This window comes from Staurois parvus, unplaced genomic scaffold (genome assembly GCF_062004578.1).
Source record: "Staurois parvus isolate SC_StPar_1 unplaced genomic scaffold, SC_StPar_1.0 ptg002187l, whole genome shotgun sequence".
Taxonomy (NCBI): domain Eukaryota; kingdom Metazoa; phylum Chordata; class Amphibia; order Anura; family Ranidae; genus Staurois; species Staurois parvus.
The window spans coordinates 27333-46316 of record NW_028319983.1 but is presented as its reverse complement, the minus strand read 5'-3'; the positions used below and the strand labels follow the sequence as shown (position 1 = coordinate 46316).

Below are 18984 nucleotides of genomic sequence, written 5' to 3'. Positions count from 1 at the left end.
CGAGTGAGGGAGCGGCCGGTAAGTGTGCCGTGCAGAGGTGCTGCTGCAACCACATATGCTGACTGCATCAGCACCATACTGGAACAGGGGTCAGCAAGTGTCATTGGTGTCAGTGGGAGGAATAGTGCCCCATCATTGGTGTCACTGATACCAATGATGGAGCACTATTCCTCCCACTGACACCAACGATGGGGCACTATTCCCCCTCCCCCCCCACTGATACCAATGATGGAGCACTATTCCTCCCACTGACACCAACGATGGGGCACTATTCCCCCTCCCCCCCCACTGATACCAATGATGGAGCACTATTCCTCCCACTGACACCAACGATGGGGCACTATTCCCCCCACTGACACCAATGATGGAGCACTATTCCCCCCACTGACACCAATGATGGAGCACTATTCCTCCCACTGACACCAACGATGGGGCACTATTCCCCCCACTGACACCAATGATGGGCACTATTCCTCCCACTGACACCAATGATGGGGCGCTATTCCTCCCACTGACACCAATGATGGGGCACTATTCCTCCCACTGATACCAATGATGGGGCACTATTCCTCCCACTGACACCAATGATGGGGCACTATTCCTCCCACTGACACCAATGATGGGGCACTATTCCTCCCACTGACATCAGTGATGGGGCACTATTCCTCCACTGACACCAATGATGGGGCACTATTCCTCCCACTGACACCAATGATGGGGCACTATTCCTCCCACTGACACCAATGATGGGGCACTATTCCTTCCACTGACACCAATGATGGGGTGCTATTCCTCCCACTGACACCAATGATGGGGCGCTATTCCTCCCACTGATACCAATGATAGGGAACTATTCCTCCCACTGACACCAATGATGGGGCACTATTCCTCCCACTGACACCAATGATGGGGAACTATTCCTCCCACTGACACCAATGATGGGACACTATTCCTCCCACTGACACCAATGATGGGGCACTATTCCTCCACTGACACCAATGATGGTACACTATTCCTCCCACTGACACCAATGATAGGGAACTATTCCTTCCACTGACACCAATGACGAGGCACTATTCCTCCCACTGACACCAACGATGGGGCACTATTCCTCCCACTGACACCAATGATGGGGCACTATTCCTCCACTGACACCAATGATGGGGCACTATTCCTCCACTGACACCAATGATGGGGCACTATTCCTCCCACTGACACCAATGATGGGGCACTATTCCTCCCACTGACACCAATGATGGGGCACTATTCCTTCCACTGACACCAATGATGGGGTGCTATTCCTCCCACTGACACCAATGATGGGGCGCTATTCCTCCCACTGATACCAATGATGGGGCACTATTCCTCCCACTGATACCAATGATGGGGCACTATTCCTCCCACTGACACCAATGATGGGGCACTATTCCTTCCACTGACACCAATGATGGGGCACTATTCCTCCCCCTGACATCAATGATGGGGCACTATTCCTCCCACTGATACCAATGATGGGGCACTATTCCCTCCACTGACACCAATGATGGGGCACTATTCCCTCCACTGACACCAATGATGGGGCACTATTCCTCCCACTGACACCAATGATGGAGCACTATTCCTCCCACTGACACCAACGATGGGGCACTATTCCCCCTCCCCCCCCACTGATACCAATGATGGAGCACTATTCCCCCCACTGACACCAATGATGGTACACTATTCCTCCCACTGACACCAATGATAGGGAACTATTCCTTCCACTGACACCAATGATGGGGCACTATTCCTCCCACTGACACCAATGATGGGACACTATTCCTCCCAGTGATACCAATGATGGGGCGCTATTCCTCCCACTGATACCAATGATGGGACACTATTCCTCCACTGACACCAATGATGGGCCGCTATTCCTCCCACTGACACCAACGATGGGGCACTATTCCCCCCACTGACACCAACGATGGGACGCTATTCCTCCCACTGACACCAACGATGGGACACTATTCCTCCCACTGACACCAATGATGGGGCGCTATTCCTCCCACTGACACCAATGATGGGGCGCTATTCCTCCCACTGACACCAATGATGGGGCGCTATTCCCCCCACTGACACCAATGATGGGGCACTATTCCTCCCACTGATACCAATGATGGGGCGCTATTCCTCCCACTGACACCAATGATGGGGCACTATTCCTCCCACTGACACCAATGATGGGGCACTATTCCTCCCACTGACACCAATGATGGGGCACTATTCCTCCCACTGACACCAATGATGGGACACTATTCCTCCCACTGACACCAATGATGGGACACTATTCTTCCCACTGACACCAATGATGGGGCGCTATTCCTCCCACTGACACCAATGATGGGGCGCTATTCCCCCCACTGACACCAATGATGGGGCGCTATTCCTCCCACTGACACCAATGATGGGGCGCTATTCCTCCCACTGACACCAATGATGGGACGCTATTCCTCCCACTGACACCAATGATGGGGCGCTATTCCTCCCACTGACACCAATGATGGGGCGCTATTCCTCCCACTGACACCAATGATGGGGCGCTATTCCCCCCACTGACACCAATGATGGGGCACTATTCCTCCCACTGACACCAATGATGGGGCACTATTCCTCCCACTGACACCAATGATGGGGCGCTATTCCTCCCACTGACACCAATGATGGGACACTATTCCTCCCACTGACACCAATGATGGGGCGCTATTCCTCCCACTGACACCAATGATGGGGCACTATTCCTCCCACTGACACCAATGATGGGGCATTATTCCTCCCACTGACACCAATGATGGGGCACTATTCCTCCCACTGACACCAATGATGGGACACTATTCCTCCCACTGACACCAATGATGGGGCACTAATCCTCCCACTGACACCAATGATGGGGCACTATTCTTCCCACTGACACCAATGATGGGGCACTAATCCTCCCACTGGTGTGCATTGGAAGAGGGGTCGTCTTATACGCCGGAAAATATGGTATATATTTTTGGCATTTCTATATTTGATATATTTGTTTCCTAGCGCAGTGTATGTATATTTGCACCTAATGCTGTGTGGCCGGTCCTCTTCCCTGTGCCAGGTGGACATGTTCTCTGGAGCCCTCTTCATACAGGTTGCTCTGGGCTGGAATATTTATCTTTCGGTCATCGCCTTGTTGGTGATCACCACCATCTACACCGTGACAGGTAAGTCCAACCCCTCCATCCGCTCTCTAGTACAAGGATCCTCATATGGGAAGTCGTCTGCACCTCTACGTGATGACGTCTCGATGATTGGATCGGGGGAGATGTTCTGGAGACAGGAAGGAATATCCCATCATCCACTCTGCCATGAAATGTTTGGACCACTGAGTTAGCTGCACCTTCCTGACATATTTCCCTGTCCTCCCCTCTAGGGGGTCTCGCAGCGCTGATGTATACGGACACTGTGCAGACCTTCGTGATCATCGCCGGGTCCTGCGTCCTGGCCGGATATGGTGAGTGAACCAAGAACCCGGGGGAGGGGACATCTCTGTAATGGGAGGAGTCTGACTGGGTGACTCCTATGAGGACATCCATGTGGTCTCTTCCAGTCAGAAGATCTTCTGGACGTCTCGTTGTTTCCATCCAATTACCATGATTGTGTCTCAGGAAGTCTCCTTCTTGGGATCAGCTGCACCTCCAGAGGCCGGCAAAGCTGAGAGCCGGAGGGTGGAGTCCCGGAAGGTGGGATCTGCTGCACCCCCAGAGGCCGGCAAAGCTGAGAGCCGGAGGGTGGAGTCCATCCAATACGCCCTGAGAGTGTCGCTACCATATACCATGTCCCTGTACACGTTGGATTCTACACTCCTCACTGACACCACCAACTGGGGAAGGGAGTTCCACATCCGGACCGCTCTGACTGCAAAGAACCCCTACAGGCTGCACCGCTTTCCTCCAACTACATTGTGTGGCTGAAGAAATTGTTTCCTCCCAATGATACATCCGCCATTGACAGACTCCACATCGGATCCCCTCATACAGAGATCACATTTCATGGCCTTTGTTGTCCTTCGTAACAGAGCTCCTCCATCCCCCATAACTGGGCTCCTCCAGCCCCCATAACTGGGCTCCTCCATCCCCCATAACTGTGCTCCTCCACCCCCCATAACTGGGCTCCTCCATCCCCCATAACTGTGCTCCTCCACCCCCCATAACTGGGCTCCTCCAGCCCCCATAACTGGGCTCCTCCAGCCTCCATAACTGGGCTCCTCCAGCCCCCATAACTGGGCTCCTCCACCCCCCATAACTGGGCTCCTCCATCCTCCATAACTGAGCTCCTCCACCCCCATAACTGAGCTCCTCCACCCCCCATAACTGGGCTCCTCCATCTCCCATAACTGGGCTCCTCCATCCCCCATAACTGGGCTCCTCCATCCCCCATAACTGGGCTCCTCCACCCCCCATAACTGGGCTCCTCCATCCCCCATAACTGAGCTCCTTCAGCCCCCATAACTGAGCTCCTCCACCCCCCATAACTGGGCTCCTCCACCCCCCATAACTGGGCTCCTCCATCCCCCATAACTGGACTCCTACATCCTCCATAACTGAGCTCCTCCACCCCCCATAACTGAGTGCCATCATCCCCCATAACTGGGCTCCTCCACCTCCCATAACTGGGCTCCTCCATCCCCCATAACTGAGCTCCTCCACCCCCCATAATTGAGCTCCTCCACCCCCTATAATTGAGCTCCTCCACCCCCTATAATTGAGCTCCTCCATTCCCCATAACTGGGCTCCTCCATCACTCATAACTGGGCTCCTCCATCACCCATAACTGGGCTCCTCCATCCTCCATAACTGGGCTCTTCCATCCCTCATAACTGGGCACCTCCATCCCCATAACTGGGTTCCTCCATCCCCCATAACTGGCCTCCTCCACCCCCCATAACTGGGCTCCTCCACCCCCCATAACTGGGCTCCTCCACCCCCTATACATGAGCTCCTCCACCCCCCATAACTGAGTGCCACCATCCCCCATAACTGGGCTCCTCCACCTCCCATAACTGGGCTCCTCCATCTCCCATAACTGAGCTCCTCCATCCCCATAACTGCGCTCCTCCATCCCCCATAACTGCGCTCCTCCATCCCCCATAACTGGGCTCCTCCATCCCCCATAACTTGGCTCCTCCATCCCCCATAACTGGGCTCCTCCATAACTGAGCGCCTCCACCCCCCATAACTGGGCTCCTCCATCCCTCCATAACTGAGCTCCTCCACCCCCCATAGCTGAGCTCCTCCATCCCCCATAGAGTTATAGATGTATCTGGAGTAAATCCCTTTTTCATGCTAATATCCTGCTGGCCTGGCATTGCTGAGTCTGTCCTGTACTAGGACCCCCAGGACCTCCTCCATCTTGGATTTCCCCAGAGAGAGTGACTTGTATCCATATATCTGCCCCCCCCTTTAATTTTCTGGGGGTCTTCTTGGGAGGTTTCTATGTTCTAAGTTATTGTCCTCCATATTAGTCTCAGTTCTTCCCTCTTGTTGGAGAGTCCTCCATATTAGTCTCAGTTCTTCCCTCTCGTTGGCGAGTCCTCCATATTAGTCTCAGTTCTTCCCTCTCGTTGGAGAGTCCTCCATATTACTCAGTTCTTCCCTCTCGTTGGAGAGTCCTCCATATTACTCAGTTCTTCCCTCTCGTTGGAGAGTCCTCCATATTACTCAGTTCTTCCCTCTCGTTGGAGAGTCCTCCATATTACTCAGTTCTTCCCTCTCGTTGGAGAGTCCTCCATATTACTCAGTTCTTCCCTCTTGGAGAGTCCTCCATATTACTCAGTTCTTCCCTCTCGTTGGCGAGTCCTCCATATTAGTCTCAGTTCTTCCCTCTCGTTGGAGAGTCCTCCATATTACTCAGTTCTTCCCTCTTGTTGGAGAGTCCTCCATATTACTCAGTTCTTCCCTCTCGTTGGAGAGTCCTCCATATTAGTCTCAGTTCTTCCCTCTTGGAGAGTCCTCCATATTACTCAGTTCTTCCCTCTCATTGGAGAGTCCTCCATATTAGTCTCAGTTCTTCCCTCTCGTTGGAGAGTCCTCCATATTACTCAGTTCTTCCCTCTTGTTGGAGAGTCCTCCATATTACTCAGTTCTTCCCTCTTGTTGGAAAGTCCTCCATATTACTCAGTTCTTCCCTCTCGTTGGAGAGTCCTCCATATTAGTCTCAGTTCTTCCCTCTTGTTGGAGAGTCCTCCATATTACTCAGTTCTTCCCTCTCGTTGGAGAGTCCTCCATATTACTCAGTTCTTCCCTCTTGTTGGAGAGTCCTCCATATTACTCAGTTCTTCCCTCTTGTTGGAGAGTCCTCCATATTAGTCTCAGTTCTTCCCTCTTGTTGGAGAGTCCTCCATATTACTCAGTTCTTCCCTCTTGTTGGAGAGTCCTCCATATTAGTCTCAGTTTTTCCCTCTTGGAGAGTCCTCCATATTACTCAGTTCTTCCCTCTTGTTGGAGAGTCCTCCATATTACTCAGTTCTTCCCTCTTGTTGGAAAGTCCTCCATATTACTCAGTTCTTCCCTCTCGTTGGAGAGTCCTCCATATTAGTCTCAGTTCTTCCCTCTTGTTGGAGAGTCCTCCATATTACTCAGTTCTTCCCTCTCGTTGGAGAGTCCTCCATATTACTCAGTTCTTCCCTCTCGTTGGAGAGTCCTCCATATTACTCAGTTCTTCCCTCTCGTTGGAGAGTCCTCCATATTAGTCTCAGTTCTTCCCTCTCGTTGGAGAGTCCTCCATATTACTCAGTCCTTCCCTCTCGTTGGAGAGTCCTCCATATTAGTCTCAGTTCTTCCCTCTTGTTGGAGAGTCCTCCATATCAGTCTCAGTTTTTCCCTCTTGGAGAGTCCTCCATATTACTCAGTTCTTCCCTCTTGTTGGAGAGTCCTCCATATTACTCAGTTCTTCCCTCTTGTTGGAAAGTCCTCCATATTACTCAGTTCTTCCCTCTCGTTGGAGAGTCCTCCATATTAGTCTCAGTTCTTCCCTCTTGTTGGAGAGTCCTCCATATTACTCAGTTCTTCCCTCTCGTTGGAGAGTCCTCCATATTACTCAGTTCTTCCCTCTCGTTGGAGAGTCCTCCATATTACTCAGTTCTTCCCTCTCGTTGGAGAGTCCTCCATATTAGTCTCAGTTCTTCCCTCTTGTTGGAGAGTCCTCCATATCAGTCTCAGTTTTTCCCTCTTGGAGAGTCCTCCATATTACTCAGTTCTTGCCTCTTGTTGGAGAGTCCTCCATATTACTCAGTTCTTTCCTTCTGTTGGGGAATCCATCAGCCACGTGGGGAATGCACTAGGTTGTCTGAGTCCGGCTTGCATTGTGAGGAGGAGCAGTAAAGCACACCTATGGTCCACATTCTGTATTGCTGCAAAGTAGAAGCAGAGTGTCGGTATGTAAGGAGCATATATATGACTTTACCTTCGGAGGGATAGTCTCTCCCCAGCAGCTGCCAGTGAAGGCTCTCACAGTGAGCACATACACATACATGTTGCAGATTCATTTCCGTGTCACTTTCATACATTTCTCTCGAGTGGTTGTCATGCTGTTATGATATGACGCTTGTTCTTGTGTCCTTCAGCTTTTAATGAGGTGGGAGGCTACAGCGCCCTGATGGAGAAATACATGAACGCTACACCCAGCAACCTGGGCAACATCTCATTCGATTGTGCCGCTCCACGCTCAGACGCTCTGCACTTGCTTCGGGATGCCAAGGATGGGGATCTACCTGGGCCAGCTGTGATTGTGGGACTGACCATTGTGGCCACTTGGTATTGGTGCAGCGACCAGGTAATTCCCATTGTGATCTGCCCCATATGATCATGTCACCTCGATGCCAGAGCAACCCAACCTGAAGCCTCAGCCTAGACTGTTGGACCCATCATGAATGGAAAAAACTGAACCAATTCCCCCGTCCACATTTTCAGGGTATATGGGGGAATCCTCCCCACTGTGCTATTGTATTCTGACAGTCGGGGGACGTCCCTGCTGTCAGAAAACTCCGATCAGAGCTGATTGAGTGGCTTTTATTTGACAGGGAAGTTGAACAGAATTGATCAGTAGAGCGACTTTGTTCAACCGCAGTGGCCACACGTCTCGAAATTCTGCTCATACCTTCTGAACTGGTCCCATTTCCATCCATGTATGACCAGCTTTAGACCACATACACGTCCCAGACAGCAGATAACCTGTAATGTGACCTCTCCTGGTGTCCTCTGTACAAGGATCTTCTCCACCAGCCTGTCCTCCTCCCATTACTGTGGTCCTGGTTCTCTCACACCTCATACACATGTCCCAGACACCAGATAACCTGTAATGTGACCTCTCCTGGTGTCCTCTGTACAGGGATCTTCTCCACCAGCCTGTCCTCCTCCCATTACTGTGGTCCTAGTTCTCCTCTTACACCTCATACACATGTCCCAGACAGCAGATAACCTGTAATGTGACCTCTCCTGGTGTCCTCTGTACAGGGATCTTCTCCACCAGCCTGTCCTCCGCCCATTACTGTGGTCCTAGTTCTCTTAGACCTCATACACATCTCCCAGACACCAGATAACCTGTAATGTGACCTCTTCTGGTGTCCTCTGTACAGGGATCTTCTCCACCAGCCTGTCCTCCTCCCATTACTGTGGTCCTAGTTCTCCTCTTAGACCTCATACACATCTCCATGACTTCAGATCAGAAAACGTTTATGGACGGCTCCATACAGAGTCATAGAGGATGGAACATCGGCCGGTTGTCCTCCAAGTCCCCCCGGGAGGATGATATCAGGGTTGGTGGAAGCAGACACACATCTTCTCAGTGCCCAGAACACAACTCGCCCTGGCTGGAGAGGAGGGTGTCGGGATGGAGAGGAGGGTGTCGGGCTGGAGAGGAGGTTGTCGGGCTGGAGAGGAGGGTGTCGGGATGGAGAGGAGGTTGTCGGGCTGGAGAGGAGGGTGTCGGGCTGGAGAGGAGGTTGTCGGGCTGGAGAGGAGGGTGTCGGGATGGAGAGGAGGGTGTCGGGCTGGAGAGGAGGGTGTCGGGCTGGAGAGGAGGTTGTCGGGCTGCAGAGGAGGGTGTCGGGCTGGAGAGGAGGGTGTCGGGCTGCAGAGGAGGGTGTCGGGCTGGAGAGGAGGGTGTCGGGATGGAGAGGAGGGTGTCGGGCTGGAGAGGAGGGTGTCGGGATGGAGAGGAGGGTGTCGGGCTGGAGAGGAGGGTGTCGGGCTGGAGAGGAGGGTGTCGGGATGGAGAGGAGGGTGTCGGGCTGGAGAGGAGGTTGTCGGGCTGCAGAGGAGGGTGTCGGGCTGGAGAGGAGGGTGTCGGGCTGCAGAGGAGGGTGTCGGGCTGGAGAGGAGGGTGTCGGGATGGAGAGGAGGGTGTCAGTCCAAAGGCTGTACCTGGGAACTGTTGTCAGCAGTGGGGGAGGAGCCCGGCTATATGTTGTCTTCTGTCTCCTCCCTCCAGGTGATCGTTCAGCGATGTCTGGCTGCGCGTTCCCTCAGGCATGTGAAGTTGGGGTGCGTGCTGTGCGGGTACCTGAAGATCCTGCCAATGTTCCTGATGGTGATGCCAGGCATGATTAGCAGAGTCCTGTACACGGGTAAGGGCACTCCAGCGTCATATCCATCCCTGAGTCCCATATCTGATCCGTCCCCCCGAGTCCCATATCTGATCCGTCCCCCCGAGTCCCATATCTGATCCGTCCCGGTCCCCCGAGTCCCATATCTGATCCGTCCCCCCGAGTCCCATATCTGATCCGTCCCAGTCCCCCGAGTCCCATATCTGATCCGTCCCGGTCCCCCGAGTCCCATATCTGCTCCGTCCCGGTCCCCCGAGTCCCATATCTGATCCGTCCCCCCGAGTCCCATATCTGATCCGTCCCCCCGAGTCCCATATCTGATCCGTCCCGGTCCCCCGAGTCCCATATCTGCTCCGTCCCGGACCCCCGAGTCCCATATCTGATCCGTCCCGGTCCCCCGAGTCCCATATCTGATCCGTCCCGGTCCCCCGAGTCCCATATCTGATCCGTCCCGGTCCCCCGAGTCCCATATCTGATCCGTCCCGGTCCCCCGAGTCCCATATCTGATCCGTCCCGGTCCCCCGAGTCCCATATCTGATCCGTCCCTGTCCCCCGAGTCCCATATCTGATCCGTCCCGGTCCCCCAAGTCCCATATCTGATCCGTCCCGGTCCCCCGAGTCCCATATCTGATCCGTCCCAATCCCCATGTTATGCCCCTCCCCGATCCCCCAGAGCTGTGATATTCTCCTCTCTGATTGGACGTTGTAGATGCAGTGGCCTGTGTTGTCCCGGAAGACTGTCAGAGGATTTGTGGTGCACCGATTGGCTGCTCAAACATTGCCTATCCCAAGCTGGTTGTAGAGCTGATGCCCAGAGGTAAGTGATCACATGACTGAGAGATCCCCCAATGTATTCCATAATACGACCTCCCACCACCCAGCACTTTATTACCGCCCTCCTATCCACTCAGCACTTTATTACCGCCCTCCTATCCACTCAGCACTTTATTACCGCCCTCCTATCCACTCAGCACTTTATTACCGCCCTCCTATCCACTCAGCACTTTATTACCGCCCTCCTATCCACGTCTGTGTGTGGAGTCCAGGTATGTATAAATCTTCCGTGTTCATTGTGGAACGTCCATGTGCGGAGTTCAGGTATGTATAAATCTTCCGTGTTCATTGTGGAACGTCCATGTGCGGAGTCCAGGTGTGTATAAATCTTCCGTGTTCATTGTGGAACGTCCGTGTGCGGAGTCCAGGTGTGTATAAATCTTCCGTGTTCATTGTGGAACGTCCGTGTGCGGAGTCCAGGTGTGTATAAATCTTCCGTGTTCATTGTGGAACGTCCGTGTGCGGAGTCCAGGTGTGTATAAATCTTCCGTGTTCATTGGGGAATGTCCGTGTGTGGAGTCCAGGTGTTTTAGTCATGGACTTAATCATCCAGTGCTTATCTGTTCCTGTCCAAAATTTATGACGCTGGCCAGCTTCTGGAATGTGCGCACATAAAGAAACTCACACTGACACGTTTGGTCTGTGAAAACTTCTCTCTAATTTATTGAAATGAAACCGTGAGCTTATATATGAAAAATGATGGGAACATCACGTGATAACAGCATCAGCATTATATTCGTCTTTGATTGGTCACTTTACAGGAAAACAATCTCCGTCATGGTATAGGTGTGATCTTCAGTCTTATCTTAAAAAGAGAAAAACATTCTTTTGTCTTCCAAATCACACGATGGGAGGGGGTCTGTTCCTGTGAGCAAATATTTCTTAAGCAAGGATTTCTTAAAGTACCACAAAGCCCAGCAGGCAGAAAATATTCACACAACATATGTATTAAAGTATAAAAGTAAATATTTATAAAACTTATAGAAATAGCGTATATATATATATATTCAATAGGAAACGAAATAGGCATTTTACCAAATCCATCACAGTCCCCCCTTAAAATGACTATTTTACTCTGTCCCTATAAGACCTCGCTCATCTGTCCCTATAAGACCTCGCTCATCTGTCCCTATAAGACCTCGCTCATCTGTCCCTATAAGACCTCGCTCATCTGTCCCTATAAGACCTCGCTCATCTGTCCCTATAAGACCTCGCTCATCTGTCCCTATAAGACCTCGCTCATCTGTCCCTATAAGACCTCGCTCATCTGTCCCTATAAGACCTCGCTCATCTGTCCTTATGTACCTTGGAACTCTTTTATGCTGTACGTTAGACAAGTGATGACTATTTCATCACCTCCCTTGCCACAGACTTTGTACATAAGGAAGTCAGATGCTATCCCTACAAAATTGTGAGATTACTATTGGTGGGGAGGGACCGTAATGGGGTGTAAGGTTTTTCTTCATCCATCATATGGGGATCCTCTTGGTCCTGGTTCAGGAAGGTAGGTGTTCTGTTGTCTACAGCTTTGCTTATTAACTTCTTTACAAATGATAGAATACAACATACAATCAGAGCTAAAAGAACTAGAATTATTAGTACAGTTACCCCTATTTGGGCGAGCACTTTTTTCCACCCACTCATCCAGCTAAAATATTGATCCCACAAGTCTGTGATCCCTGAATTCTTTTTTCAACTCAACTGACAGATCTTCCAATTTCTTTATAGCCAGAGTAACCTCACCATTCAGGCCAGTATTGTCAGGAATATATGTACAACATGTTCCGGTTCCTTCTATCATTTTACAGACACCTCCTTTTTCCTCTAAAATCATGTCCAGAGCCATCCTATTCTGGAATGTCATGTAGGATGTAGGGGCTAGCTGGTCAACGATTCCTTGAAGGGCATCCCTGGTGTAATTCACAAACCTCTGTTGGTTGTAGTATATGTAATTTATCTAATCTACATTTTTATTAACAGTTATCATGGGAATCAGGGATTCAAAGCCTGCTTTACTTGGTCTCTGGCTTTAAATTTATTAGACACCCCCCTTGGGACTCCAATGGCATCTATACACATGTGGGTCAAAACTGCCAGAAGGAGCTTTTCGTTTCCTCCTACGGCCAGGCGTTGGGTCAGGAGTATTTTCTGCTAGGATGTGGAGAGGCATAATGGCCTTTACAAGGGCATACTCACCAGTCCAAATCCCTTCCAATCTGGTTCTAATCTTTTGGTCCCCAGTAATCATCCATGACACATATGTATACCTGGTCACTACTATCGGAACATGCTCGTTGTATCAAGATCATATAGATTATGGTCATAGCACCACATGGGATCTATACTACAGAAATCAAAGGTGTAAATAGCTACATGTGTGTTGGATGAGTTGTACCAAAATATAGTGGTGTCACCTATTTCGGTGATATCCACCTGTTGAGCCTCTGTCAGACTCATTAGAAAAAGGATATACAACATAGTTGTCATGGTGTAGATGTCACCTTTCCCTCAGGGTTCAGGACTTTCTTGCATTGGGAGGCGTGTATCCAAGTGTTCTTCCTGGCCACCTTGTCAGAAGGGGCTGTGGTCAGCAGAACTTGGAATGGACCATCATATCTTGGCTCAAGGGAATGTTTCCTCATAAATGTCTTTACTAATACCCAATCTCCGGGTAATAGGCTGTGAGTTCCTGTATCTGACTCAGAATCTGGAATGGAGAAAACACTTGGACATGGATACGGGTTAATTCACGTGATAATACAGTCACATAATCAGTTAACACATCAGATTGTAATTGCAACTGTTGTGGAAAATAACAACCAAATCTGGGGGCTGAGCTAAACAAAATCTCATAAGGGGACAGGGAGTGTTCTCTCTTGGTGTGTATCTGACACTAAATAGGGCAATAAACAGACTGTCTGGCCAACTCATGCCAGTCTCTTGGGCTACTTTTAGCATTCTTTGTACTTTCCCACTACTTTGGGGGTGATAGGGGGTATGGAACGCCAGAGTGACTCCTAATGCCGCCCATATTCCTTTGGTTACTGAAGCTGTGAAGGCGGGGCCCTGGTCACTCTCTATCACCTCTGGAAGCCCATATCTGCATACAACCTCAGTGGGGAGTTTCTTCGCAGTTGTTTTAGCAGTCCTGTTAGTTACAGCAAAGGCCTCTGGCCAACTGGAAAACATGTCCACCACCACTAGGGTGTACTCAACCGCCCACTCTTTGGCATCTGGATATGGTCAATTTGTATCCTATGAAAAGGGTATAGGGGTTTGGCCAAGTGTTTCTGTGGTGTCTTCTCTGTGCATCCCGGATTGCATTTTGCACAGATGGCACATGTTCTGCAAAAATTGTTAGTCAATGTGGTGATTCCAGGCGCTATGTCATACTTGTTGATGAGAGAGTTCATGAGGCTCTTTGACATATGGGCTGCTCCGTGTGCCCACTGGACTACAGCTGGAAACATATTCCTGGATAAACAAAGCCTCTTGTTGCACTCAAACAGACCGTCTTTGAAAATAGCTCCTCTCCATCTCCAGCTTTCTTTTTCTTCTGGACTTGCTGCTTCTTGGAGTTCCTTGAGGTAGCTTCTGTCCACAGGCAAAGTCTGTAAGGTGAATATTGTTTCCCACTCTCCGGTCACCTCTCCTTCCATTTCTGGTGGTCCCATGGCCGCTCGTTTTGCCGCCAAATCTGCCAGATTATTGCCTTTGGCTTCTGAGGAGTTTAATTTCCCATGAACTTTTACCTTCAGAATAGCCACTTGAATGGGTAGAAGGAGTGCTTCCAGCAGTTGTCCAATGGCTGCTCCATGTCTTATGGATGTACCTGCCGCAGTCATAAATCCTCTTGCCTTCCATATGGGTCCAAAGTCATGGGCCATCCCAAAGGCATATCTGGAGTCTGTGTAGATATTGGCCCTTTTTCCTTAATTCATCTGGCATGCTGTTGTGAGTGCTTGAAGTTCAGCTCCCTGTGCAGATATTGCTGCCGATAGGGCTCTTGCCTGTAGGACTGTGTCTTCAGTAGTGACCGCAAATCCTGTGTAATATGTGCCTCCTTCATCTGCATATCTGGAACCATCAACAAAGAAAGTGAAGTCTGGATCCTGCAGAGGTGTTTCACTCACTGTGGGGAGATGGAAGATTTCCATTTTCATCACTTCAAGACAATTATGAGGCTCAGTGGCTCCATCATCCTCTCCACTTTCTTCATTACCTTCATTATCCCCCTCAGCAATTGGGAGGAGAGTGGCCGGATTCAGGGTTTTGCAACGTAGGAGAGTGACGTTATCAGGAAGGTGGAGGGAACACTGTAGTCTAAGATGCCTCGCTGTGGACAAATGTTTAGGTTGGACTTGGTTTAAAATGGCAGCAATGGCATACGGTGCCAGAAGAACAAGTTCATGTCCCAGTACGATATCAGAGGTCTTATCCAGCAGAGCTTGAGCAGCGAAAACTGCACGCAGACACGACGGTGCTCCTCTAGCCACTGGGTCCAGACGGCATGAGTAGTAGCCTACGGATCGTAGGCAGTCTCCGTGGGACTGGGCCAATACTCCTGTGCCATGGCCTTGGCGTTCAGACATGAACAGTTTGAAAGGTTTCTCGTAGTCTGGTAGACCTAGGGCTGGGGCTGAAGAAAATAAACGTTTTAGAGCCAAAAAGTTGGAGTCGGCCTCTTCGGACAGATGGAAGGGCTCAGACTTGAGAGCATCGTAGAGTGGTTGCATAAACCAAGAAGCATCAGGAATCCATGACCTACAGTAGGATATGAGGCCAAGAAAGGCATGGAGTGGCTTCTGGCCTAAAGGGAGTGGCAAGTTCTGGATGGCCTTAACTCTTTCCTCCGTAAGATGCCTTGTTCCATGTGAGATGCAGTGGCCCAAGAATACGACTGTTGTAGAGCACCATTGCAACTTCGGTTTAGAGGCCTTACAGCCTTGGTGTGCCAAGTAACATAGTAAACTCTCTGAGGCTTCTTCAGCCATGGGCAGGTCATCAGCACAGAGGAAAAGTCATCCACATATTGAAGAAGGACCACTGCCGAATGTTCCTTTTGCCACATGCCCAGTATGGTGGTCATGGCTTTGGCAAACTGACTCAGGGAATTTTGCGCCCCCTTGTGGCATAACTGCCCAGGTGTATTGCTGCCCCTCATGGATAAAAGCGAAGAAGTATCTGCAGGGAGGATACAAGGGAATGCTGGAGAATGCATTTGCCAGGTCCACCACGGTGAATTACTTTGCTGTTGGAGGTACCCCTATGAGTAAAGTGTGGGGATTTGGAACGATAGGTGTCTCTAAGACAGTGGCTTCATTCACTGCTCAAAGGTCCTGTATCATCCTGTACTTCTCTGGTTCTCCTTTTGGTGTCTTCTTTTCTTATCGGGAACAAAAGCGTATTACATGGAGAGGTACAAGGTACGAGTGCACCATTTGCCACAAGGGACTTGACCTACTTCGAAATGGCCTTGGATTTCAGTGGGTACTGTGGTTTCCTGGGTAGGGGAGCTCCAGGCTTCAGTTGCACCATAATTGGGGGTACCTTTTTAAATGTCCAATATCTTCGGGTCCTGTGGACCATAGACAACTTGGGATTCTGCTCAGCACATCCGGTGCCACGTAGAATGTACCATTGACTTGTAAGACCGGACACACTGGGTAGAGGCGGCTCACTCAAGGCGTTGGCCTTCCATTTGTCTAATTTTGGTGTACCAATATGGCCGCCTCCAGGAAGTGTACTGGGCTGGGCAGGAAGGGACAAAGCAGGAGCAGCAAGATGGCTGCCATCAGGAAGTGTACTGGGCAGGGCAGGAAGGGACAAAGCAGGAGCAGCAAGATGGCTGCCTTCAGGAAGTGGGCTGGGCAGGGCTGGGGTGGTGGGCATAAAGTAGGCGTTAGATGAAGGGCAGTGCTGTCCCTCCCCTCCTCCACCCCACATTCCAACATAGGGCGGTGGTTTTAGCACACACTTCCATTTACAATTTTGTGATACAAATACATTATACAATTGCCGTTTTCCTGAATTTCTTCCAACTATACTTCTTTATACAACACTTTTCCAGTTCTGTACCAAACTTCTGTCACGTTCAGCAAACCTTTATCACATAACATTCCTCTCTGTTCCTACAATGATTTATGCCAATCCTGACCTTCAGCTTACAGACTTTCGCTACTTTAGATAACTTTTTAACTGCTTCACTTCCTTCACACCTCTTCACAATATGACATGCCAGTAATCCTTTTCAATATTTAACACATTAATGGTACACATAAACAGTTTTTTTTTTTTTTTTCCCTGTAGCAATACCTGTTCTGTCCACTACTCTTTGTGGATAACTTCGGCTACATTATACCAAACTTCTTGCTGTCCTCAGCACATGTTTGTCAACTAAGACATCTTCCTTCTCTTTTTTTTTTTTTTTTTTTTTCGCCATACCTCCTTATCTTTAATTCCACATACTTTTCCTTTTCTCTCTCTGCAACCAGGTCACGTGCTAACATTCCTTTCTAGGGGTCTTATCAGCGTCTGACCCATCTCCTCCTGTCTCTGGTCCTTCCTAACAAATCTAAGACACTTCACAGGCTGCTGTCCAGACTTTCCTTAACCCTTAACAAACCCCAACCTTCTGTTATGAATGGCAAACATTAGCTTACAGACACACATTTAGGACATAACATAGCAGTCTATCTTGGTGGGCTCTGAGTACAGACCACTGAGTAACTCATCATAACCCACACAAACAGTTACGGCACCCGCTGTCACACTACCGTGACGCGTACCCGACACCTCCTCTGTTGTGGTCAACACACAAGGTTACCACACACCCAGAGAAATTATGTGTCAAAACCCTCAGTAGGTCCACTCCTCTTCCACCTCAAGACTGATACATAAAAACACACAACATAAACCCAGGTAACAGATAAGCACATGCAGGTATATTTAAATAAACTCCGGGCATACAAGGTTACCTGCCTTTAGTGACCTTTAGCAGCCGTACTAGGCACAGGTATGAATCAACAACAAAGACAGGATAAGCAATGGTAAGATAGCAAAATATATCTCACCATGCTCCGAGAGGTGATCAATCTCCAGGCCTGTCCAGTTTGACTGACACCGAACGCCTTTTCATGGCGGCTGGCTGCAGGTTCATTATTCAGTTCCCGGGTTTCGGCACCAAATTGTTTTAGTCATGGACTTAATCATCCAGTGCTTATCTGTTCCTGTCCTAATTTATGACGCTGGCCAGCTTGTGGAATGTGCGCACATAAAGAAACTCACACTGACACGTTTGGTCTGTGAAAACTTCTCTCTAATTTATTGAAATGAAACCGTGAGCTTATATATGAAAAATGATGGGAACATCACGTGATAACAGCATAAGCATTATATTAGTCTTTGATTGGTCACTTTACAGGAAAACAATCTCCGTCATGGTATAGGTGTGATCTTCCATCTTATCTTAAAAAGAGAAAAACATTATTTTGTCTTCCAAATCACACGATGGGAGGGGGTCTGTTCCTGTGAGCAAATATTTCTTAAGCAAGGATTTCTTAAAGTACCACAAAGCCCAGCAGGCAGAAAATATTCACACAACATATGTATTAAAGTATAAAAGTAAATATTTATAAAACTTTTAGAAATAGCGTATATATATATATATTCAATAGGAAACCAAATAGGCATTTTACCAAATCCATCACACAGGTATGTATAAATCTTCCGTGTTCATTGTGGAACGTCCGTGTGTGGAGTCCAGGTATGTATAAATCTTCCGTGTTCATTGGGGAACATCCGTGTGCGGAGTCCAGGTGTGTATAAATCTTCCGTGTTCATTGGGGAACGTCCGTGTGTGGAGTCCAGGTATGTATAAATCTTCCGTGTTCATTGGGGAACGTCCGTGTGTGGAGTCCAGGTATGTATAAATCTTCCGTGTTCATTGGGGAACGTCCGTGTGTGGAGTCCAGGTATGTATAAATCTTCCGTGTTCATTGTGGAACGTCCGTGTGTGGAGTCCAGGTATGTATAAATCTTCCGTGTTCATTGGGGAACGTCCGTGTGTGGAGTCCAGGTATGTATAAATCTGTATTCATTGTGGAAAGTCAAGCTGGACATCGTTCATGACAGGAATTTATGAAACATTCGAGGACTTCTGTATTCATTCTTCAGGATTCCTGCTATTCATGTTCCCATCTCCGCACTCTGCTGAGTTGGAAGGAATTACGATTCCTCTAAGATAGAAGATTTATACATACCTGGACTCCACACACGGACGTTCCACAATGAACACGGAAGATTTATACACACCTGGACTCCACACACGGACGTTCCACAATGAACACGGAAGATTTATACACACCTGGACTCCACACACGGACGTTCCACAATGAACACGGAAGATTTATACACACCTGGACTCCACACACGGACGTTCCACAATGAACACGGAAGATTTATACACACCTGGACTCCACACACGGACGTTCCACAATGAACACGGAAGATTTATACACACCTGGACTCCACACACG

At 49.4% G+C, this 18984-nt stretch overlaps 1 protein-coding gene across 1 annotated transcript in view; it reads left to right on the top strand.

Moving 5' to 3' along the window:
* Nucleotides 1-18984, top strand: part of SLC5A2 (solute carrier family 5 member 2) — a 63647-nt gene that overhangs the window by 17337 nt on the left and 27326 nt on the right. Inside the window, exons 5-9 of the mRNA XM_089665423.1 lie at nucleotides 3128-3233; nucleotides 3443-3523; nucleotides 7634-7842; nucleotides 9499-9634; nucleotides 10323-10430. Coding sequence (XP_089521549.1) covers nucleotides 3128-3233; nucleotides 3443-3523; nucleotides 7634-7842; nucleotides 9499-9634; nucleotides 10323-10430 — 640 coding nt within the window. The remainder of the gene's footprint in view (nucleotides 1-3127; nucleotides 3234-3442; nucleotides 3524-7633; nucleotides 7843-9498; nucleotides 9635-10322; nucleotides 10431-18984) is intronic.